The sequence below is a fragment of the Squalius cephalus genome (assembly GCF_949319135.1).
Source record: "Squalius cephalus genome assembly, chromosome: 16".
NCBI lineage: Eukaryota > Metazoa > Chordata > Actinopteri > Cypriniformes > Leuciscidae > Squalius > Squalius cephalus.
The window spans coordinates 13,832,474-13,858,945 of record NC_137137.1 but is presented as its reverse complement, the minus strand read 5'-3'; the positions used below and the strand labels follow the sequence as shown (position 1 = coordinate 13,858,945).

At 35.5% G+C, this 26,472-nt stretch overlaps 1 protein-coding gene across 6 annotated transcripts; it reads right to left on the bottom strand.

Annotated features, from left to right (window-relative positions):
* Positions 1–1,023: 1,023 nt before the first annotated feature.
* On the bottom strand, positions 1,024–25,884 carry ampd2b (adenosine monophosphate deaminase 2b). 6 transcript variants are annotated; one of them, XM_079897856.1, is made up of 18 exons: positions 25,384–25,884; positions 12,130–12,254; positions 11,906–12,036; positions 11,608–11,676; positions 11,414–11,522; positions 10,779–10,968; positions 9,930–10,056; positions 9,722–9,811; positions 9,232–9,361; positions 8,910–9,104; positions 7,465–7,596; positions 7,189–7,352; positions 6,290–6,416; positions 5,683–5,846; positions 5,379–5,499; positions 4,957–5,130; positions 4,742–4,852; positions 1,024–1,449 (listed from the first exon to the last, which is right to left on the bottom strand). In XM_079897856.1, the coding sequence occupies exons 1-18, from the start codon at positions 25,460–25,462 to the stop codon at positions 1,237–1,239; spliced, it is 2,451 nt and encodes an 816-aa protein (XP_079753982.1). In that variant the 5' UTR covers positions 25,463–25,884; the 3' UTR covers positions 1,024–1,236. The 6 variants fall into 6 exon arrangements, with proteins under 6 accessions (XP_079753982.1, XP_079753983.1, XP_079753984.1 ...); XM_079897857.1 differs by having other exon boundaries at positions 12,130–12,251; positions 25,384–25,842; XM_079897858.1 differs by lacking the exon at positions 25,384–25,884 and adding an exon at positions 21,152–21,222.
* Between the last annotated feature and the right edge of the window lie 588 nt (positions 25,885–26,472).

Below are 26,472 nucleotides of genomic sequence, written 5' to 3'. Positions count from 1 at the left end.
AATGTGACGCAACAACTAAGCAATTGTAAAACAGATGCTCTAAAACTCGACAAGTTTAGCCCCAAATTGTAAAACTAGAGGGGCAGGCTATAGAAAAAGGGATGGTGAAAAGGACAGAACACAAAGAAAGCCTGTGTCTTTGATACTCAAGCCAGGTCAGCTTGATTTAAATAGAAATGGCAAGCTGTCTGGGTTTTCCAGGCCACACGGGTTGCCACTGACTGACAGTTTCATTAATCGGACTTCAGCAGTCCGTTATGCTGCAAAATGGTATTTGTTCAAATGAATTTGTCATAATTATAAACACACTGTCACATCGTTTCCACTAATTACATTCTTATTCAGTTATTCTTCAAGTTGCGGCAAATTAATCCAAAGTTGCACATTCAAAAATGGCTTATTTCTGCATTGAAAAATACAGTTAACAGTTTATATGCGACATTAAATCCACAGACTCCCATAATTATAATATTTTAATTTTGAGATAGAGAAAGCAGAAAAAAATACATTTCACTTTGATATCATGTCTGATTTACAATAAATAGCTAATAATTATTCAATTACAAACACAAATAAAAATGGCCAAAGGATAACCACTGGAAAATAAATAATATCACAATAAAAGACACAATAAAAACACATTAAAACAGAACCTGTCAAACCCAAGAATATAAAGGAGGAAATAATCAATTTAAAAATTACATGATTATGATGGCTCATGATAGAGATGTGCGTAGGTACTTGAGCTCACACAGAATAGCCAAAGAACCAATGCTTATGGCTGTTAGTGTTCAGAACAAGTGTACAAGCAACACCAAATGACGGTTCATTATCTATGACGGAGTAAACCACTGATCTTCATGCTGGACTGAAGGTTATGGACAGTGTAAGGTCCACAGTGACAGAGGGGGAGACTTCTGGGGTTTCCTGAAGCTTGACTGTGGGTTGCTGGAGCCTTCATCGACACTGAAAGTGTGTTTTCAGTTGGTATTCTGCAAATGTGTGCTTTTGTTTCCTGTGCAATTCTGTTTGTTGCAATCAGGACTTTAAACCTGCGTCCCACAACTAAAATAACTACAGTACATTTCTAGCAAATACCCAAATAAATACAAATGAAAAAAAGGTATTTAGTTAAACACCCGTGGAATCAAACTCAGTATGACTGTCTCAGATTTCCCGGATTCACCTTTCACTCGCACTCTGCACTTGTTGAATAATTGAAAGTGTGTGATGCCTCTAACGTCTGGCCGGTCCTGCAGCCATGCACAGGGAGCCCTGCTCTTCAACCTCCAGCTCCTCTGACCGCACAGCCTGCGTGATCAGATTCAGCTCCTCGCACAGAGTCTCGAAGCGGTACGCCACACGGATGTCTGGAACATTGGTGCGTCTGATGTCGTTGCCCTCCTGCCCCTCTTTCAGATAATGCGGCCCCAGCCAGCAGCTTTTCACCTTGACACAGGACATTTGGATGCATTAGTCAGATGCTTTTCTCTCTTATTCCTTGTATTTTAATGGTCTGTTTCAGTGGTTTGGCTTCAGGATGCACAGTGAACATCAAGTGGTGGCCAAACACTGTACCAAACACTGTTTATTATACAAAATTGAATGGCAACCAATGATTCTCCACACAGAACATACTGTGGGCAGCCCACAAATATCCTCAATGCAAGAGAAGCTGTAATGTAACGTAATCCAGAGTCCTGCACGGGTTGGGGAGACCCGCAAATTTTGCTCAAACGGGTGAAAAATATCCAACTGTGTCGGATAAGGGTGCGGGTCGGACACGGGGTAAACACGGGTCTAATACGGGTTTAAAACAATCACGTGCAAACGTAGAAATATATGCATAGTTTTAGGAAAACATCTTCAAAAATATGTCTGTATTTCAAGTTAAGTCCACATCAGTTTATTTGTGCCCACGCCCTCCCAGGAGTCTCTATTTTCACTTTAAAAAAAACAGTAATATTATGAAATATTATTACAATTTAAAAATAATGGTTCTCTTTTTTAATATACTTTAAAATGTAATTTATTTTTGTGATGCAAAGCTGAATTTTCATCAGCAAGTACTCCAGTCTTTGGTGTCTTATGATCCTTCAGAAATCATTCTAATATGCTGATTTATGATCAATGTTGGAAACAGTTGTGCTGCTTAATATTTTTTTTATAACCTGAGATACTTTTTTCAGGATTATTTGATGAATAAAAAGTTAAAAAGAACTGTTTTTATTTAGAATAGAAATCTTTTGTAACAATATACACTACCGTTCAAAAGTTTGGGAACAATAACTATTTTTTTTTAAGAAATTAGTACTTTAATTCAACAAGGATGCGTTAAATTGATAAAAGGTGATGGTAACGATTTATATTGTTAGAAATGTTTTTATTTTGAATAAATGCTGTTTTTATGAATAAATGCTGTTAATGTTTTACTCATCAATGAATCCTGAAAAAAAGTATTCCAAAAAAATATATTAAACAGCACAACTGTTTCCATCATTGATAATAACTGAGTATCAAATCATCATATTAGAATGATTTCTGAAGGATCATAAGACACCAAAGACTGGAGTACTTGCTGATGAAAATTCAGCTTTGCATCACAAAAATAAATTACATTTTAAAATATATTAAAAAAGAGAACCATTATTTTAAATTGTAATAATATTTCATAATAATAATAATGTAATAATATTTCAAAACAGACTTCTTTCAAAAACATTAAAAATAGTAATGTTTCCAAACTTTTGACTGGTACTGTACGTCATCAGTTATCTGAAGAAAACAATATTGCGAAAGGCTTTGCTGCATGCATTTTCGTGGATAGCCACAAATGTGGAACTTCATCGCTGAGGAAGCACGCAGGAACTGTGGTAATAAACCAACCAGTTCAATAGGACAGTATTTTTCAAATTTAACACTGTTAAGTATGTGTGGTGTGCAGGGCGTGTTTGAACCCAAAATTGTCAGATGTAGGCTAGACGAAATTGCATGGCAGATATAGTGTTGTAGCCGCGTCTGTTCGATTTGTAAGTTTTGTGGTAACGTTAGCCATGTTCTTCATGTACCGGCCTTTTGTGTTAATGGTCATGTAATAACTTCTGTATGACCTGGAAATAAACATTTTTGTAAGTGTGTCTATAATGTGATAGTCTAAACTGATTTTATTTCGGTTGCGGGTCGGGTGCGGATTTTAATTAGTGCTGCTGTTGGAAAACGGGTCGGATGCGGCTTTAAGCACTGCGGGTACGGATTTACAAAATCGGACCCGTGCAGGACTCTGACGTAATCCAGGCCATATTTTCCTTTACACACTGTGGATTTGGTCAGGGTTTCAGAGAAAGAGGGCATGTTATGCAATCTGCCCATATTGGCATCTAGCTACTGCAATTTGACTAGTGTCACAATACTATTGTGTTTGGACGCACAGCCAACAAAAGTATGAGAAGTATTTATCCTCTATTTTAAAAGCTGGAAGTCCTAAAGTTGAATTTCGGTTAGGAATAAATGATTGTTTTCACAACTCATGTACACAACTCATTTTTCTGAGTTGAGAACTACTGCACCATATACAAGTTTAGGAAAATAGGTAACACCTTACAATATAAGGTTCAATTGGTTAACATTAGTTAATGTGTTAGGTATCAATGAACTAGCAATGAACAATTTTTACAACATTTATTAATCTACATAAATGTGATTTTTAAAAATTGCTATTTTAAAATAATGCTTTGTTCATAATACATTAACTAATGTTATACAATTAAATGAAAATGTAATTAAAAAAAAAAAATATATTTTACTATACAATACCATTCAAATGTTTGGGGTTGGTAAGATTAAAAAAAAAAAAATTGAAAGAAGTCTCTTACGCTCACAAAGGCTGCATTTATTTGATCAAAAATACAGTACAGTAATATTGTGAAATATTACAAATGTAAAATAACTGTTTTATCTTTTGATATATTTTAAAATGTAATTTCTTACTGTAATGGCAAAGCTGAATTTTCACCAACATCACTCCAGTATTCAGTATCACATGATCCTTCAGAAATCATTCTAAAGCGTTGATTTGGTGCTCAAGAAGAATTTCTTAATATTTTTGTGGAAACCATAATACATTTTTTATAGGATTCTTTGATGAATAGAAAGTTAAAAAGAACAGCATTTGAAATATAAATCTTTTGTAACATTATAAATGTCTTTATTTTCACTTTTGATCAACCAAATGCATTCTTGCTGATCAACCCCTGGTTTCACAGACAAGGCTTAAGACTAGTCTCAGACTTAAATGCATGTTTGAGTAGTTTTAACTGAAAGTTACTTGCACTGACATATCTTAACATAAGTCATTGTTTCGTCTCAAGATGCATACCAGTAATGTTTTTTTCTAAGGCACGTTTATAAAAGCTAATTAAATGTCTTACTTTAACTAAGGCCTAATCCTGGCTTAATACTTTTAGGCCTGTTTTCACAGACAGGGCTTAGATAAATTTATAAAAAAAATTAAAAAAAATTGATTGAGTACTTTTGTGTATGTAGTAATTATCTAGATTAAGGTGTATAATTTTACAAAAGAATGTTCTTTATACACTTTTAAAGAGTGTTTTGTTGTTAAGTCATGGTGCCTAATGCATTAACTCATGTTAACAAATTGAACCTTACTGTCTACGAACACCTAAATGTTACTGAAAATGACTTGTGCTGCTGCTAACAGAGGTGTAAGTGGAGATGTGATCACCTGGTGAGAAAATCCGCTCATGAGCACACTGTTTCGGGCCAGTTCACACATGTCACATGAGCTCAGCTTCCACACCTGAGCAGCGATGCTATACTCCTCCATCAGCGGCTCCTGAACAACCACACACTCCAGGTCAAACATATTACAGACCTGACTCAAGAAATAACAGCTATGGGGAAAAAAATCATATTTGATGGTATGGTGTGGCTTGCAACCTTTGTGAAGTGGAACTGCAGAGGGTCATCAGTGGATAAAGACACCATGAGGCCTCTGGACAGGTACTCAGGTAGAGGATTTCGATGGTAACTGAGGAAGAGGCTGTTGTTGCTGAGCGGGGACATGGCAATGCCGATCTGAGCCAGGTAATACAGATACTGCAGTACAGGAGCCTGACGGAAATACACAAACACTGATCAATTCTTGACTGTTTGCAAGGGGTATATATATATATATCTCGTGAGTCGTGACCGATGTTGTTCTGTCAAAACTTGTACATTTATGTTATGTAACAATATGATTTTAACACATGCAAAGAACACAATCATGAATATTTAAAATAAGAACATTCTTTATATCCGAGCAGAACAGATTTCCAAGTACAACTGTGATTCAGTAGAAGTATCTAGAGTGTCTTTACTTTTCTCAGAAGTAGGCCATGGGAAATATTCTCCGACAGCATAAATCCAGACACGAGGTGGTGAATAGGCCCTGCCTCTCCACAGTGCGGACGTAATACGAACGAATTCATGTTCCTTTGCCTGTTGGGAGAGATGAGACATTTAAACAGTCGTGGAGCTGAAAAACTTTTATATTAAGTAGCCTACACAATGGTTTTGATGAGAAGGTTTTCATTAAGCGGTTTGCGTGCCATAAATCTCTAAAGTAAATTTTACATTGATTCATTAAATGTATTGTGGTAAGTACTTGGGTGCATCAGATACCTGCGCAGGTGGTTGAGTACAGTCATATTTGCATACATGTAGTACAGGTAATATGAGTATGGAGGATTGTCTTCCTCTGTCCAGTTCACAGGTTTTGGACTGTCCAGGTTAAAGATGTGATGCTCAGGTTTGGACTCATCATCCACACTATCAAACCCGACAACCTGAAGAACATTCAGTCTCACAATATAATAAAACTGTGACCATACTTGTTGATCATTTGGTTGTATTAATTTGAAGTTACACAGGGTAGTGGGACATTTAAATTACTTGTGATTTATCCACTGTTAAAAGTTCAACTTTAATGGCAGACACTTTCTTATCTGAGGCATCTAACAATAGTCTTATTATAGGGACAATAATAAATGTATGAGCCAAGTGTTTGAAACTTTGGATTACTAGGCCACATCTTTCTCTATGGAAAAGTTAGTGACTGTAAAATCTAAAACAAATGTTTATTGTAAATAAACTGGGCAGATAATCATACCTTGAATATTTACACACACAGATGATGTGTGCGCTATGTAAGCCTCCACTCCACAGTAGCACAGTTCCCTATAATTTTACATTAAAACTAGCTTTATCACATGACAAAAGGTTCACTCACATGTTGCAGGAAGAGATGCAGCTGTGGGAGACTGCTGGGATTGACAGTGGCTTCAAACAGAGGCATAAAAATGTTCTCCAGCATCTCCTGGAAGTTAGAGAGCTGCTTCTTGGTGTGGTACACATCACTGCACAGGCAATAAACCACCTGTTATCTTAGTTATGCTTATAATTTAGTCTGAAATGTATATTTCATGTACAGTGAAAATATCGGTATTCACTTTGGAAAAAAGTCTACTTAATTAGGCGTTTAATTTTAAGTGCTTTTCAATTTAGTAATAATATACACTACCGTTCAGAAGTTTGGGATCAGTAGATCTTTATTATTATTATTAATTTAATTTTGTTTAAGATTTTTTTATTCAGCAAGGACACTTTAAATTGATCTAAACTGACATTAAAGACTTTTCCATTGTTATAAAGGATTTCTATTTTAAATAAATACTGTTCTTTTGAACTTTTTATTCATCCAAAGAATTCTGAAAAAATGTATCACGGTTTCCACAAAAATATATTAAACTGTTAATACTGTTTTTGACAGTAAATATAATAAGAAATATTTCTTGAGCAGCGAATCAGCATTTTAGAATGATTTCTGAAGGATCATGTGACAACTGAACACTAAAGTAATGAAAATTCAGCTTTACCATCTTAAGAATAAATTACATTCTAAAATATAAAACAGTTATGTTAAATTGTATTAATATAACTGTTTTACTGTGTTTCTGATTAAATAAATGCAGCCTTAAAAACATTTTTAAAATCTTACCGATCCAAAACTTTTAAACAGTAGTGTATATATATATATATATATATATATATATATATAAATTTTATAAAAGAATTAGGCCTACAGTAGATGTCCACTTTACATTGATTTTCCTAACGCTCAGTACTCACAATAGCCGTGGCACCTGCACCAGCCAGCGCACATTATCAGAATAAACCTTGTGCTTGACGGCCCACTGAGCCAGTTTATCCCACTCATCTCGTGAGCGGCCGTAGATGGAGAGACGCAGCTCCACATTCTGGTATTTGCTCTCCTCCAGGTCTGCCATCACCTCCTGAAACGCACCAACATACAACTGTCAGCAGGGGGCGTACTTAACCATATGAAACCGAATTCATCAACATGCTTGTTTTGCAAATTTCAAAGACTATAAGGAACAGTGATACCTTGATTATGTGCCCGAAGTATTTCCCCTCAATATGGTTGTCAGTCTTAATAAAGATTTCTCGGAGGATGGACTCTCCAATGGGGTTGTATTTGGAATTGAATTTATCAAAGCGGTGGAATGTGTTACGGTCCTGTGGGAAAGACAGAATTTTTTTAATATTTAAAATGGCAAATTTTCTTTTTTATTATTTATATTTACATTTAATCAATTTATAAAAAAAATAAAACATTTTCCCCAGTGAAGCCTACTTATTCCCACAAAAAAATGTAGACAAGAATCTCTTTTATTAAATTAAAGATTTTTATACACATGGAACATTAATGTAGTGTCACAGTTTGCATTCAGTGGATAACAACAGTTCATTCATCAGCTTATTCAGTTCTCACATAAGTGTAAGTCCACTAAGCTTGTGCGACTGCAAGTCTGTGCAACATATTTTTAGTGAGAGTGACCTAGATCCCACACAAACCCAAGAAGTTTGGAACACCCAAATGATATTTGCCTTGGCATATACTGTGTGAAACACTTTTCCTTTTCATTTATGGTGAAACACTTTTCTTTTTTCTTTTTCTTTTATATATTTTATTTCAGTTTTCCGTCCTTTTATGTTTATATTTTTGTTAATAGTCACTTTATATTTTTTTATATATCAATAAGATATAACATATCAAATTTTATCCTTCAAAAGTTTGTGGTCAGTAATTTTTTTTAAATAAATTAATACTTTTTTCAATAATGACACATTCATTGGATCAAAAGTGACAGTAAAGACATTTATAATTCTAAAAAAGATTTCTATTTTAAATAAATGCTGCTCTTTAGAACTTTCTTTTTCTCAAAGATGTTTTTTCAATGGTTTCCACAAAAATGTTAAGCAGCACAACTGTTTTCAACATTGATAATATTAAGAAATGTTTCTTGAGCAACAAATCAGCATATTAAAATTATTTCTCAAGGATCATCTGACACTGAAAATTCAGCTGTACCATCACAGGAATTAATTATATCTTAAAATATATTTCAATAGAAACAGTTATTTTATATTAAAATAATATTTCACAATATTACTTTTTTTTTTTTTACTGTAGTTTTGATAAATAAATGCAGCCTTGGAGAGCTTTAAAAAAATCTTACTGACCCCAATTTTTTTTAACAGTAGTGTACAGTATATGTTGTTGTTGTTGTTATTATTATTATTATTATTATTATAATTTATTAGTATTACTATGTGTAATTGCTAGTGATGGTAAAGTATTTTTCCAAACACAAAAACAAAACGCACGTCACTGGCAAAGTTTTGCTTAACCAGAAAAAGCACTGTGTGCTCGAAACGTTACCTTTGTAAGAATCTGTCAATAAATGCCTAGTTTTTGGAGCAGTGGTGTGCCGACTTTATCTCTTTTTTCCAACCACTTATGTCATGTGTGTAACTACACTTCTTACCGCGTGCATATCCAGAGTGTCTACGCTGAGGTCAAAGGCCGTCAGGTTCATGCTCTCAAACACCTCAGTTAGGGTCTGTCCTCTGCCTTGTTCTACATGGACGATTTCACCTGGATATTTCTTTATGGCTCTTTTAATGAAGCGCAGCAGATGCTTCTGATTCATACAGGATGAGGCATGGATGTGTGTGTCCACCTGAAGAAATGAAAGGTCAATAGCTAGAATTACATTACTAGGTCATATAATCAGGTTTTTCCTGTGACACTACAGTTAAGCTCAAAATACTTTATTTAGTGGTTGTTCACACAAATGGACAGCAGACCTTCCTGATGTTGTAGAAATCACGGTGAGGGACCTTCTTCTGTGCCGCCAACTCTTTCATCTCGTTTAAGAGAATGTGCATCTGGAACTTGGAGCTGAGGTACTGCAGTCGGCGATAGCAGAAAGATTTCCTTTTGGGAAAAAATATACAATTAGAAATCCATATGTTAAACCTAAAACAGATCAGACTAGTTCTGGCTATTTTGGGGAACACATTTAACCACTCTTTGCCACTTCTTCACCTTTGTCGCATTATTCACATTACAAATTAATTACTGGACTTATCTCTTTCAGGATGGGTTTATTTTTACATTTCATCCACAGGTTCAAACTGAGGTCAGTGCATAATGATTTTTAATCAAGCAAAGCAGCTCACTCAGGGACCAGCTCACATTTACAGAATAAGCCGTTTCAATCAGTGATTTGATCATCTTCTTCTGGATATGCTACATCAGAATGGACTAAACCTCATGGTGTGCAGTATAACTTACACTGGCCCGTTAATGATGAGCGCCATCATCATGTTCATATCCGCTATGTATTCCTGCAGGTCTGGGTATGGCAGATCCAGCTCTGAGGAACTGATAGACATTACAAAAACATTTTAAAAAGAAAAGAGAAATATATATATATACCGGTATATAAAATTCAACAATTAGGCCAACTCAATTCTAGGGACTTGCAACTCTGTCTTCTTACTTATGGGTGTATACATGAACAACACCATCAACCATCTTGCATGTGTAGCCCAACCCAGGGGGCATGTTGGCAGGGTCAAACCCCTCATAGGGGTGGGTTTCTGACACAGGTGGGTGGACTGTTGCACCTGTGAGATAAGATGATGCACTAATCAGTTTGTAACTGCACACTGATCATATAGAACTCTTAAACTCTTTTAACTATAAAACATATTGGAACTAAAGTCAAGGAAACAGTTTCAAAAATAATTTGCCCAAAACTAAATTGTCATCATTTACTCGCCGTCATGTCTTTATAAACCATGGAACACAAAAGTGAATTTTTGAAGAATATACTGGCCACTTCTCTCAATATAATGAAAGTGAATGAAGACTGAGGCTGTCAAAATGTCAAAAAGCATAATCTCAACATTTTGCATAAAAACAATTTCACTCTGTTCCATTTTATGGCTTCAGAATATAACATTCAAGTTGTACGTATCAATGACTTTTATTGTGCTTTTTGTCATTGTGGCGGTAATGATGAATATTTAAATTTTTGTGTGAACTACTGCTTTAATGAGTAGAAATACATTTGTGCTGTGGTTTAACTGATCATGTGTGGTTCATAAACATGCTGCATCTGCAACCAGAGCACCTGCTTTCAGTTCTTTCTGTAGTAACTGAAGACGATTCCATGAAAACATTAAAACCTTCTACTCTCCCAAATGCAGTTGTTGTTTTTGTTTTTGTTTTTTTACTGTACATTGGAAACCAATTAATCCAATTTGGCTATAAAATTCTGATTCCTCCTGAACATAAATCCACAACCCTCTGAATATTTCCTTCAGAAAGCTCTGGTTCAACCCACTTGCAGATACAGAGGACTCAGGCATCTCCTCATAGGTGTTGAGGTCCAGGGGTCGGTCACCCAGCTCCTCCTGCAAGTAACGTTCTGTGGTCCTGCAGAAGCTCTGCATGGACAGAGAGATATACTTCTCTCTTATGAAGAGAGCTTTGACCACACATTTAGCAGCATCCAGCAGATCAGTGAAAGGAACCTGGGAAAAAGAAGACTCACTTAAACAGTCTGCATAGAAATCATCTATCCATCCATCAATTCATCCATCAGAGGTACAGATTTTTCAATCTAAAAAAATTATAAAAAGCTAAATGTTTTATCTTTATTGTTATTAATAGTCTGTTTTTCTCCATCAGTGTGAAAACCCCTCAGCAGTGTTGCTGTCAGCTCATGTTTCCCTCTGGGGTTTGTGTGTGTGTGTGTGTGTGTGTGTGTGTGTGTGTGTGTGTGTGTGTGTGTGTGTGTGTGTGTGTGTGTGTGTGTGTGTGTGTGTGTGTGTGTGTGTGTGTGTGAGAATGTGTGAAACTTGGTTCTCCCTCAGGAGTTTATATAATGTCTGCAGTGTCCACTTCAGTTCTGTCAACAACATCTTGTTTCTGTAAAACAAACAAAACAGAAAAATGAAAAACAGGAGCTGTTCCTACCCCACATTTCTCCTCTCCAGAGATCGCGACTCTCTGATACTCTCTCTCAGGAACGAGCTCTCTCTCGGGATAGAGCTCTTTGGGCGCCTGGCTCTGTTCTTTCATATACCTGAGAAAGAGAGGAGATGCTGGTATTAGCTAACAAACACTGGATCTCGTATGAATAATCACATAACATCTTAAAAGGCACTCACTCCAGATCTGCTGCACTGTCTGTTTTCATGAAGTCCTGTTTGGCTCGCAGTAGGATATCAGGCTCAAACCTCAAGAGAAAAGACTTTTAATGAACTGACTGTGGGTCAAAGGTCACATGTGCATACAGAGCAGTGAACTAATATTCGTCTAAGGAAATGGTGTTATTTTAAGTTACAAACACAGATAAATTCAATGTTAAGGATTTCTTATTGTTTTTACATTAAGAAAAATGTTTGATGAGAACTACAGATGCTATTTATTAATGGTTAAGTGATGATGAATGATGGGATATAGTACTTGATATCCTGGCTGATTTGCCGCTCCAGTCTGTGCCGCCTCTCCTCCAGCTGCTCAATGGGGCTCTCCTCGGGGAACTCATATGGAGCGGTCCGCATCTCACTCTCAGCCAGGCTGCGGGAGAACAGCTCCTAAACGCACACATTAAGCACACATTTACATAACAGGAGAAACAAAAAAATGCATTCAAGCAGCATGATTGTTGAGATTTCTGCTTTGTTTACCTCTGCGATCTCTTTGTATTTGCCATCCATGGATGTGCGCAGATCAATGTGGCCGTGCTTGGCTACAGGGTTGCCAGGCAAGGAATGCTGGGATGTGAGGAGGTGTCGGCCAACACGGAGATCTACTAGGAAGATCATGAGAAAGAGATTTTTACATTTCAACAGATATGGCCTGAAATATGGCTTGGCTGGATATGGATTTGGCTTTAAAACAATTTTGATTTTGAGATAAATGTTTAAGAATAAATGCAATACATTGTGATCCATACTATTTAGCCTTGTTTTTCTGCTTTTTCTGAAAAGCGGGGTCAGAAAGCTGTCAAAATCTACAACTGTTTGTCTTACAAAACTATGGAGCATTCAGGTGGGAGGACATGAGTTTGTATGTGAGTGTGTGCTGGCCGTAGTGTGCACACTTAACTTGTGGGCAAGTATAGACCAAATGCTTATAGTGCCAAGTTGCCAACACAAATTTTAGTACTGTCACACTGATAATCTGCAATCAAAACACCTAAACACCTTTAAAAACAAGATCAATTTACTTATACTAAGATATTAATTATTAGATATTAATACACTATACCATTCAAAAGTTTGGGGTTGAAGTATTTTTAATGTTTTTGAAAGTCTCATGCTCAGCAAGCATATCATTTATTTGATAAAAAAAAATCCAGTAAAAACAGTAAAAATGTGAAATATTATTACAACTAGACTTGAGTTTTCAATTTATTTTAAAATAATAATTTATTCCATAATAATTTAAGTAATTTATTCCCGTGATGTAAAGCTGAATTTTCAGCATCATTACTTAGTCTTCAGTGTCACATGATCCTTCAGAATTCAATCTAATATGCTGAATTTATTATTATCTCATCATTGTTCTTTTGTGGAAACCAAGATACATTTTTTTTTGTATTCTTTCATGTATAGAAAGTTCAAATGAACAACAATTATTTAAAATATATATATTTTTTGTAAGTCATTTTTGATCAATTTAATACATCCTTGACTCCAAACTTTTTACATGAAAACAGAACAAAAATACTGTTTGCAAAATGTTTTGCTGTGAAATGTAAGCCAAACGTATAATAAAGTAAGATTTTCCATTCCTATTTCAAGTGATTAATCATCAGAAACATTTTAATATCACAATAATATTTTGCCTCACAAACAATGCTTTCAAACACTTTCACTTTCACAGCGAGTGAAGCTCGACCCTTCTGCTCGAGTTCCATAGTTCCATCCCGTGAGTGATATCAATCTTCCTAAACTCTGACGCTTAATCAAATATTCATAAGCCTGATGAATAATTAAGCAGCCCTGTCTATAGCCCCTGCACTGCAGAGACCTGGACATCTCGTCCCACTGTTAAGGCACACAGGAAACAGACTAAGTAAAAACAGATTCCCCTGGTACAGCTATCAACAGAATTCATAAACTTCCTGCAGATTTGAAAATGGGGTAAATCTCAAAAACAGTTTGCAATACCAATGCAGTTACAGTACACAGCTGAGCAAACTAGCCTGTGGGCTACAGTAGATCTGCAGTAGTTACAATACAGATAACAGCTGTTTCCTGAGATCATGTGATGAATTCAGCATTAGTGTATTGACACATTCATCACAGTTTTATTAAGAAGAGCTGAATCTTCCCACTTTAACTCTGAGATAAATCCATCACTATGGGAAGCTACACTTAATATGAGGCTTTTTACTCTTTCATAATAGCAGCATAACCATTTACTCTCGTAGTTTAGCAGTATATTCTTAATCTGCATACAGTTTACAGTATGTGCTTGTTAATCACTGTTATTTTGATCTTATAGTTTTAGAAAACTGAATTACTCATATACAGTAATTAAAAAACTTCATCAACACTGTACTGTACTAGAGTTAGACACTGCACTGCACAAAAAAATAGTATTCAAAAATAGTATTTTATAAAACATATTAATGCATGTTGCCAGAATAGCAATACATTATTAAATATTTTTAAAGAAGTAGTTTTTAATTAGAAAAGATATAATATATTCAATTCTTAAAATACATATATTTTTTAAACTTTTCAAGATTATTTCAAATCTTAATATACAAAATTTAGTTTTTCAGGAATTCACTACTGTTCAAAAGTTTAGGGTCAGTAGGATTTTTAATTGATCAAAAGTGACAGTAAGCAGCATAAGTTTTCAATACTGAACAAAAAATGTTTCGAACAGCAAATCAGCATATTAGAATGATTTCTGAAGGATCATGTGACACTGAAGACTGAAAATTCAGCTTGGCATCACAGGAATAAATTACATTTTAAAATATATTCAAATAGCACACAGTTATTTTGAATTGCAATAAGTTTTCACAATATTACTGTTTTCACTGTATTTTCACTGTAATCTTACCAAACCCAAACTTGTGAACAGTAGTGTAAATTGATCATGTTTTATTGTCAAGGAAGACAAGAAGAAAAATACTTCAGAAAATGTCTTAACATATCAATTCTATGTTTAAAAAGAATAAAAAGAAGCATTCCAGACTGATTCACATTAAATGTGCAGTGACAGTAAAAATGATTCTCAGTTTGAGTAGATTATTTGGCTGCCTAAATACAGTAGATGTTGTGGATACATAGAGCCTATAGTTTCTCAGTAAGCAAACTTGAGTCACTCTCACCTCTAAAGGGGTGGTTGATTATGATTTCATTTTTCTAACTTTAGTTAGTGTGTAATGTTGCAATTTGAGCACAAACAACATCTGCAAAGTTACGACACTCATATTTCAAATCAAAGGGAGATATTTTCTTTTAAAGAAATTGCTTTATAAGGACTACAGCAAACGGCTGATAGGGACTACACGAGCTTCCTCCCCTAAAATTTACATAAACCCCTAAATCACAAAAAATGATTTATAGATTATCAAGACAGAATATGCTAATCAATGACTAGAAGATAACTACACATAAGCTACATAAATTCATCAACTAACCATTCAGAAATGCTGTCTACATGTTGTCACTTCTTGAGTCTCTCCATCTTTGTCTGACTCCAGTTTGAACATAAAAGGCAAAAAGTTTTAGAAATTTTCAGTGCATGTCTGTGTGAGGTAATCGAAGCTACTAACACAGGAGGTGTTGTAGCTCCGCCCTCTGTGCGGGGAGCAGCAGCTCATTTGCATTTAAAGGGACAGACACAAAAACTGTGCGTTTTTGCTCACCCTCAAAAAGTTGCAATTTTAACATGCTATATAAAAACATCTGTGGGGTATTTTGAGCTAAAACTCTGGGGACATCAAAGACTTTTTTTTACATCGTGTGAAAAGGGCATTATGCCACCCCTTTAGGGACTGGAGTCTGTTGTTTTTTTCTAGAGCTTTACCATGATTCATATTCATAACCGCAACAACAAAGACTTTGTTACCATAATGCCATTTGAAGTAATGCACACATTCTCCCTGCTGAAAGTAGGAATTGTCGTCCGTCTGCTTAGACTCAAGTACTAATTACTAACCACCGCAGTGTAATTACACACAGCGCTCAAACAAAAACGAGAGGAGCAGAACTAAATAATTTAAAGTTTGGTATCACCGGATGTGCCCATATTTGCCGAAATTGAGTCATGTTATACTAACCCTCATTTTACTAGTTTACATAACGCTTTAGGGCTCTGCTGCTCATCGTTTTACTGTTCTGGCAAAGTTAATGTGCAACGTACTTATCAGGGAGTTTATTGGAGGTAATTAACGACACGATTGTCTATGAGATGAACTCGTCGCTGAAATCTTGGTGGCCTTTTCACAGGCCCAGATGGGTGGACTAATTATGACAATGACAGTTCATTATCGCCCAACACAGATAGACACAGCGGGAGATGCACGCACTGCACTCACACTTACAATCACGTTCTCCTTTTCTCACACATACCATTTACCTTCACATAAATCACAGCCTACACATTTCTCACTTATCAGCAAGCTAACAAAGCATGTTGTAAAAGATTAATATCGCAAGAGATTTTGTCAGGATTTTTGATGTGCGTGTAAAGCCAGAAGGGAGACTGATATATCCACTGGCTTGTATATAATCTTCTCAGTGTATTTTGGGAGTTTCATGCTAGTTACATAATCACCATCCCCTTTATACACAGGATCCCCACATACAGTAAACGGCAAAGCAGAACAACAACTAACTTCTTCTGCTGAGCTTCAACTGCGATGCACAACTACAAAATACGGGTAATGGAGTTATTGATTCTGATGGTAAACATTCTAGAATGAGGGTCTATAAATGTCACATATTTATGAATGGGAGAAGTGAATAATCTGTGTAGTGAGATATGGAGCTGAGAGATAAGAACAGCACTAGACCATTGCCTCAATGACACATGAGATGAGGTCAAAGATCGGGCCCGTTACACCTTTGTATAATCACCTCTGTAATTTGGTGTATTTATCTGTTTGTGTGTATTTCATATTTGATTAGTTGCTAAACTTTTAAGTTTTTTATTTTTAAATTAAGTATTTACATGTTTATTTAAATGTATTCTGCTTTCTATAAAATATATCAGTAACAATTTACAATAAGGTTTCATTAGTTAACTACATTAGTTATGAACTAACAATGAACTGCACTTCAACAGCATTTATTAATCTTTGTTCATGTTAACTTAACATTTACTAATACATTATTAAAATCAAAAGTTGTATTTATTAGCATTAGTTAATGCACTGTGAACTAACATGTACAAACAATGAACAGCTATTTTTTATTAACTAATATTAACAAAGTTAACAAATACAGTATCAAATGCATTGCTCATGGTTAGTTCATGTTAGTTAATACATTAACTAATATTACCTAATGAACCTTATTGTAAAGTGTCACCAAGTCATATAATACTTCAGCAAGAATGCATTAAACTGATCAAAAGTTATATAAAGTTTTCTATTTCAAATAAGGTCTGTACTTATGAACTTTCTTTTTACCTAAGAATCCTGTAAAAATGTTGTATAACAGTTTCCACAAAATCATTAAGCAGCACAACTGTTTTCAGCATTGATGATGATAAAAAATGTTTCTTGAGCAGTAAATCAGCATTAGAATGATTTCTGAAGGATCATGTGACACTGAATATACTGAAATAAATGACAGAAATAAATGACATTTTAAAATATATTCAAATAAAAACAGTTATTTTAAATTGTAATAATACTACACAATATTACTGTTTTTACTGTATTACTGATCAAATAAATGCAGTCTTAGTGAGCATAAAAGACTTTTCAAAAACATTTTTAAAATTCTTAAAGACCTCATACTTTTGAACAGGGTATATTATCACAAAAGTTCTGATTATGAAATCTCTCAGAATACAAAAGCTTATCTCAGATCAGTTTCTAAAAAGCTGTTAATGTTCTATATATACGCAAAAGATGAAAGAAGTCTTGCATGAAAGAAATCTGATCTAAAATGATATTAGCAGCTGCTGCTAATGCTGACTGACATACTTTATGAAATCCTGAGCAAAACTGAGCCACACTGAGGATTACAGTTACCTCACTAACCCCAATCAGGGCCAGTCACTGTCGCCACGGCAACCTGATGTTGCATCCCTTTGTTTGCTAAGTTAACTCCTGATATGACAAGAGAATGAGAGTAGAGTGTCGGAGTAAAGACCAATCACCATTTAGTATATAAAACTATAAAACACATTCAAGGTTAATGTGAAATCACACGACTACTACCACAGCTTTTCATGCGGTGATAACTTTAGATTAATAAACTCCTGTTCTTGTGTTCCCTGTTGGAAAATTGTTGTGGTTTGGAACATGGTTTTCTAGCTGGTTGACCAAACCCAAGCTTGAAACCACCTGGTTTGTTGCTGGTCCAAGACAATTTCCAAGTGTAGACCGGTTAGAAACCAGAAATGTAGAAATCACAAACACATTTACCAGCTTAAACTGGATTTCCAGTAGGGTTTGGAAGCTTCATAACCTCTTTTCCCTTGAACACACACAATCTCATACACAAACCTCATCTAAGCAGCATCCTTCTCTATTACTCTTTCAGCCGTCCACTTAATCTGTCATCCTTGAAACACAGCAATGACCACAACACCTTCAAAACAGGACAATACTGAGATACTGAGGAGGACAATCAATACAGCGAGACACACACACACGACTCCCTAAGGAAAAACATGAGCTGACAGCAGCACAGCTGAGGGCTTAGAGATGGAAAAGACATAGAAGCAAATAAGTGTCCTACATGAAAGGATATGAAGAAACTATTGCTGTTATTCTCCCAAAACAGGTCAGAGAGAGAAAAGACAGAAAGACAGACAGAATAAAAAGAGAGAGACAAATGGCAAACACAAAGCTACACTTTCTAAACTAACACACATCTCCAGCAAAACGTGTCTGATTCATTCACTCACTCTCTCACATACATAGTCGTGTGATTGAATCTCTCCCACATACATACATACATACAGTAAACACAGCTGATGGAGCCGAAGCATCCACTCTCTCCCCTCCCTCCTCTTCCTGGTTCCTGCCAGCTGTCTGGGCTGGCCACTGTCATCCCCCTCTCATTTAAATATCCTTGACACATGGCTGGACCGTACCACCTGGACTTCAGGGGCAGGGGGAGCTCAACAGCATCACTGCTGTCTCTGGGACAGAACGGGCTCAACAGGATCTCTCTACACCCCCCTGTCCTTCAGCTCTGTGACGTGTTAGCATGACTGCAGTGCATGCGAAAATGCTGGAGGATGTTTTGAGAAAGGGATAGAGAAATAGAGACTCCCTCGGAAGCCGAAATAGAGGTCACTGCAGAAACTAGTATTGGACATGTCTGATCAGAGATCTGGGCCATTTAAACAAGCATCGAGATAATGTGTTTATCATTACTGGAGCTGTCACCAAACCACCACTGTCTGAACCCTACTGGGTTTCTATTGTATGGCACTAGAAACCCATATAGCGTGTTAATGATTCTGTCGTGTGTCCAGAGGGTTTGAGAGCCGTTTCTGTTTAATCAGAGGGAACAATAGCATCCCTGAATTCTGCTCCTCTTTTAGGGGAAATGGGCTTTGATGAAGACATCAGAGAGAGAGACAAAGATTGCACTGATGAGGTTTTTGTGAGCCTCTGGAGACCAATTGCTTTTATTTGATCCTGTGATGAAATATATTTAATAAAAAATAATCACCCACCAATGTAAATTATATATTTGTTAGCATTTATATTTGTTAGTTAATGCATATCATGAACTAACAATGAACAATACTTTTACAGCAGTATTAATTACACTATAAAATGTATTTATTTTTAAGTTGTATAAAAAACAAAGATTATTTTGGTACGTTTTACAAGAAAATACTATTTTACTCTTTCTACTACAAAATTGCATGTTTAATTCAAAGTGTTACCAGCCATTTCTTTGGAAAATGTACTAACGATTTCTGAGGGAAAATTGTTTCAAAGCCATTTTTTCAGTGGACTGTAAACATGATATGATCTGTAAGTCATGGCAACATATGTTTTTACATTACTTTAACTCATCAAATTAATTTAAGCAATTTCAACATTCAACAATTTTTTTTATGGGTAACACTTTACAATAAGGTTCATTAGTTAACTACCTTAGTTAAAGGGTAACTCTCGCCAAAATTGAACCTAGGCGCTTTTTGTTAATCTACCCGAGTCAAACTTTCGTGTAAAAGCATAATTAGAATGCAAACGCCACTTTTAAGATTGACTGTATTTTCGTTTTCGGTCAAATTGCCTTTTGAATGGGAGTGCATGGGGCACTTCTATGATAGCATCAAAAATCACTATTTTTAAAACACTAACTAGGCTCCACACAACATTTTAGTAAACTTTGTGTACACAAACAATGAAGTCAATGCTCAAGTTCATGTGAAGAGCCCCTGGTGATACTTCAAGCACAGTTTTATGCCTTCTTAGTGTTTTAAAAATAGCGATTTTGATGCTATCATAGAAGTGCCCCAAGCACTCCCATTCAAACCGAAAACGAAAATACGGTCAAGCGTTTCCATTCTAATTATGCCTTTACATGAAAGTTTAACTCAGGTAGATTAACAAAAAGAGCCTAGGTTCAATTTTGGCAAGAGTTACCCTTTAATATGAACTAAGAAGGAACAAAACTTCTACAGCATTTATTAATCTTAGTTCATATTAATTTCAACATTTACTAATACGTCATTAAAATCAAAGGTTGTATTTGTTAACATTAGTTAACCCACTGTGAACTAACATGAACAAACAATGAACAGCTGTATTTTTATTAACTAACATTAAAAAGATTAATAAATACTGTAACAAATGTACTGCTCATTGTTTGGTCATGTTAGTAAATACATTAACTAATGTTAACTTATGAACCTTATTGTAAAGTGTTACCTTTTTGCTATACGAGATACATCTGATTATACTTAAAATAGCTAGAATTGTTTTAGTGTACATATTTACACATTTATTGTAAACTTGACTTAAAAATGCATATTTGTGAAATTAATAGAATAATGCATGCTATAAAAATGCTATATGCTATAAATACATGCTATAAAATTCAGTTTTCATTAAGTATTAGTCCATGTGATCTAATGCATTAACACATTATTGTAAAGAGTTACCAAAGTATATATTGAAGCAAATTTTAATCATGAGTTTCAATAGTCATAATTTAATTATTTGGTACATTTTACAATAAATTGTAGATAAGCACTCTCCAAGAAAGCAAGCAGAAAATAAAAGTTTATCATTTAAAATCTTGAAATTTGTTTTATGGTTTTATGTTTGCTAGGGAAAATGACTTGCTAGTTCCACCTAGTGGGCAAAAGCAAAACTGTTAATTCTTTGGATTTTACGATCATGGAAACAAACTCAACTTTCACTAAATATCAATCCACAAACACTCAAGTACCTAATACCTATACACTACTATATTATGATTCTAACTAACCTGTTGTAAAAGCACAAGGGTCTTTTAGAAATCATAATGTTCCTACCTCGTGGATGAAGTCCCTGGGAATCTAGGGAAGCAAAGGGTTGAGTGGATTTAGAGAAAACAACTCTAAATAGTAGCAAAATGGTGGCTGAGGGGGAGGCAGTAAAAGTGCTCCTTTAAACAATCCCTCCTCTCTCATACCACACTAAAGGCAAGGGAGGCACTACGGGGCTCAAAGTTCAAAGCACAACAGCATTTAAAACCTCTATATGTGGTATAGAGGATGCTGGAGGCTGAAACATAAACTATGACCAAGATCTTCCACTAAAATACTTTCTTTCTTTCTATTTCGAACAACAAAAAAGATAAAAAAAAATAAAATAATATATATATATATATATATAATCAGTATGTTACAATATACCAAAAGAAAAAAACAAAAAAACAATATCTATAAAGTATTATAACAAATACTCATCTTACTGCTAAAAAGAGGAGCACAAATGTAAGCAGAGTGATGAAAAAAGTTTTAGCAAACTATTTGCAGACTGACATTGCCCCTTTAAGAATTGTTTAAAAAGAGTCAATCACGTCAGCCTTATCGTGTCCATCCTTTATGCTCAGATAAGCAAGATATGCCAAAAAAGGTGAGTTTGAAGCATTTAAGTGACCATAATGCAACACAGAGAGGGTCCAAAGTGACATAACAGGAAGAGCTCTGTGTACAAACCTCTAATGACTCATGCCAAAACACTCATCAGGTAGCGGCTATGAATAAAACAAAAACAAACAGCAATATAATTGTACATCGACTGCTGGTGCATTAAACTAAATGTTATTCAAAGGTTATTCAAGGTACGTTATTATAGGGCTCTAAAATGTGAGGTAAATGTTTGCTTTATTTTTCCATGATGCGGTAATTCTCTGAATCCGATTTAGAAATAAAGAACTATGGATGCACAGATATGATAATTTTGGCCAATACAATAATCAATAATTATGCACAATACAACAGTCTATAATTATTTATACTACACATCAATCTACATTTTGACTGATTATTTACTAAGTCCAAATATATGTGCTTCAGGTGACACTAAACATAATATAGAGTGGGAAACTGCTTTTAATTTCAACAAGTTCAACTGCAGAAAAGTCTCTCTTATCCAACAATCATTTAATATGCAGAGGAAAAATAACCTTCACAAATAGAAATAATAAATATAGCTGCAAGCACAATTAAAGGGCCAAGCACAAAAAAGTCACAATGAGTTATGCATGGCTGAGAGCTTCAGAGCAACTGCAACAACGTGTAAAGACATTTTTTGAATATTTTAGTAAAAATGGCTGAAAAATCACAATATGATTGCAATATGATTTGACCAATAGGTGGTGCTGCTACCAAATTGATGTTGTGTTATCAGTGTGAGGAAACAATGACACTAACACATACAAACTAGTTTGGTGTCAATATGTCAAAGCATTGCAGAGTTACAGCCTCAGAATCAGCTTGGCACCATGCCATCAAATTTGTCAATGCATTATTCGAGAATGGTTTGGTTAATAAAAGCTTATAACTATTTGCCGGGGAAACTATTTGACAAGAACTATTTGGTGAAAATCGGACCAGCGGTCTAGGATGAGTTCAAAAAAGTAGATTTTCAAACAAAATTCAAAATGGCAGACTGTAAGTTAGACCGAATATTGCATAATTGGTGTCATTGTTCTCGGTATGACTCAAGGAATCTATCAAGACTGGTTTAATTAAAATAGGCTAAATTAATAAAAAAAACGATATTAGCTGAGATTTCACTATACATTTTGACAAGAAGGTGGCACTGTTACAAAACTTTTTGAGTAACTTCAGGGCATGGTCCTGATGACACATACAGAGTTTCATAATGATCCACAATGTGTTCTTAAAATACAGCATTCTATGACAAAATTCGAAATGATCGACACCCAAAATGGCCAATATGGGTATCATTCGACTCAGTTTCTACACTGAATTAAATGAGACCAGTTTTATGGTTTTTGGGCAGCCTCTAATGGCATGTACCAAGATTCACCTCAATACGTGAAAGAGTTCCACAGATATAGCATTTACATCCAATTTGGTGTGCTCTTCATCAGATTCGTTCATGAGTTATTCAAGAACAGTTAGATTTATTAAAAAGCTTTTATTAACTTTTTGCCAGCATGGTTGAGGATGATTTGAGGCCATTTTGGTGAAAATCTGACAAACCATCTAGGATAAGTTCAAAAAAGTAGGTTTTTCAGAACAATTGAAATGTCGGAAACATTTTCGTGTAGGAGAATGACAATTAATGGGTGCAATCGAATCGCTTTGAGAAGAAATTGCCAAGAAATCAGTTATCCAAAAGTTATTAGCATAAACATAAGTGCAAATTTGGACAGGGATCGAGTTAGAGACTGCCATATTGCTGTGGTTAATGTACAGACAGAGTGACTGTCCTCTATATATGTGTGCAAAATTTCACAGCTTTTTACCATACGGTTCTATGGGCTGCCATAAAGAGGAAGAAGAATATGAAGAAAACTAACAGATACAATAGATGCCTTCACATCTTTGGTGCTTGGCCCCTAATAATAAAGAAACCAAATGTTCGTGCCATGGATAAAAAAATCTTAGAGGCTCTGAAAAAATTAAAAACATTTATTTATTTATGTTTAAGAGTAGGTTAACCAACTAGAAATGTGAGGTCCTGTTAAATGTTTTCCTCATTGGAATTATGCTAATTAAAAAGTCACATTTATCTGCTAATTCGATATGAAAATATATCCTGCACCCCTAAAAAGAATGTTCATGCACACGTTCGAGTCACCACATTTTATGCAAATTTCTGGTGAAACTGGCAATTTACAAGTAATGGTCAGGCAAGTTTAGTCTACAAGAAAAAAACAGACACATTTCCCAGGAGAATCAGGAGCATTGAACATAATGGACTGTGCCAGAAATGTGGATCTGAAAGCTGTTATTTCTTCAAAGCAAGATGGACTATTATTAACCCTTCCTCATGTTTTCACTAAGGCCTCTTTTCCAAATCATGTCAAGAATGAGTCACAGTAAAAGCGTACGAGGCTCTCAGAAATCAGACACTTGATTGCTGCTGAAATGCGAGAGGAATTTTAAATATTGCATGTCTAGTGTCTCTAAAAAGACTATTTATAGGACTTTTTGTTTAAAGCAAAGTACTGAATATAATTTATTGCTACATGCAAGTGAGAGAGAAAGAGAGCTGTTTTGTGCCTATATGAGAATAATTGTGGTTGTCTGAAACTGCAAGGATTCACTTATAATTTTTTTTTTAAAGATAGCAGCAATATGCCACCTGCTAAGTCTCCATGCTCAGATAATTACTCCATCTTTGTGGTGAAGATGCTTTCTGATGATATTTCCTGCCTCGGGCCTCGGAAATTATGCTGGCACGGCAAGCCAAATGAGTCTCAACATTTTTCCATGTCTGGTTTTGCACTCAACCAGAGATAAATACACTTTCTAGAACACTGTTTCAGGGTTTAACCACAACATCAGAGGCACAAGGAACTAATAAATACATGCGACACCTAACTAAATGTGTTCTAGCGCATGATAAAATCAGTTTTTCTGCGAGAAAGAGAGAGAGAGAGAGAGGTGTGAAGTGTTTTTTGGATCGGATCTTATGTAAGCCTTACGCAATGCTGGCCTAACCACAGACATTGTGTTGCATGCATTTATGGATGTGGTCTAGACCAGCCACTAATTGCTGCATGTTTGATTTTCCCCGTTTGGCTTTCTTGCAATTGAATCCTCGAACATTATCTGGATAAATATATTCAGGCATTGAGTAATTAAGGTCTGAAACACAATCAGTTAAGTACTTCCAATGTAATTATGGCCAGAAATAATGTTTAATGCATAACTTTCTCTTTCTGCTCCTCACAGAAATAACAAATACAGGTCCATGAGCTATTATTCTGTTTCAGAGAGAGAACATTTATGTGAAGATTAAAGTCTAGGAAGCCATAAGAAAGAGAGACAGGGAAAAGAATATGGTCCTGTAATAGTTGCAACAGTTTCCCTTAAATCAACAGGTATAAAAGTTTCTACATTATGCAGATGCTGGATAACTGAAACACTTCTGAACATTTGCCACAAAATAGTCAAATGTGAGAAGGTACTGAATACTGAATATATGATGAAAAATGTACATGTAATGACCCAATTCCATCAAATTTCCACTTCACACACACTTTTATAAACCCATATTGTTTTTGAGCAAACCCACTTACCTCCAGTGGCTGTGTACTGCAGACTGCCTCTCTTCCTGAAAGGGGACGTGGGTTTGCCTGAAGGCAGCTTAGAAGACATTTTGGCTGGAGATTCACCAGAGACGGACAAAACGCTGGTTGGTTTAGGCACAGAGGAGTCCTTAGCAGGGGAAAAAAGAGGGGGGCACACTCGGTCCAGAGAGGCTTTGAATGCAGTAAGAAGGATGTTCAGATATGTGTGTGTGTTTGTGTGTGTGTGAGAGAGATCCCCGCTCTTCAGATGCTGCAGTGTGAGAACTGGCTCCTCCCCACACCTCCCAGTGCCCACTCACACACCAGCACACGCTGCCTGCGTGCTGTCACTCCGCACGGTTTCCATGGAAACCTCAGAGCCAGGTGGAACATGACATGAAAGTCCAAATAGTGCATTGTGATGATCGTAAAGGAATGCTCCTCATGTCACTTTTTCATAGCAAGTGAGACGAGAGGAAACATGACAGGCCAGACGCTGGCTCAGGGCTCAAAGCTTGGTCAGCCAGAAGAGATGCGCCGTGTGCTGGGTGGGGGAGGTCGCTCACTCTGTGATGGGTAACAGCTGGAGTCATGTCTGCGAAATGTAGTAAACCACAAATGAGAGATGCACAAAAACTTTAAAAAAGTGTAGGGATGATCAGTTAAAATATAGACACAGGAAAAAATGAAAACCCATAATCATATGGATCATAACAGCCAGAATCTTTTTAATTATAACTGATTGACATGACAATCAGTTTAAAACTCTCTCTCTCTCTCTCTCTCTCAAAAAAAAAAAAGGTTAGGGTTATTCTGAATTAATAAATTCAGTTCATCACTGGTTGTCAAATTGGAATCTGATATCTTATTTGGAAATTGAATGTTGAACATGTTCAAGGGTAATCATATTGAAAATGATTGTATTGTTGAAAATAGATGCAAATTTTAAAATGTTTTTACATTTCATTTGATTTTAATTCCGTTTCAATAAATTCAAATTTGATTAATAATTCTGTATTCCATTTACAAATTCAGGAAAGGGCATAGGCTACTCAATTCAATTTCGAAAGGCACAGAAACCTACAGTCTGGTAATGCT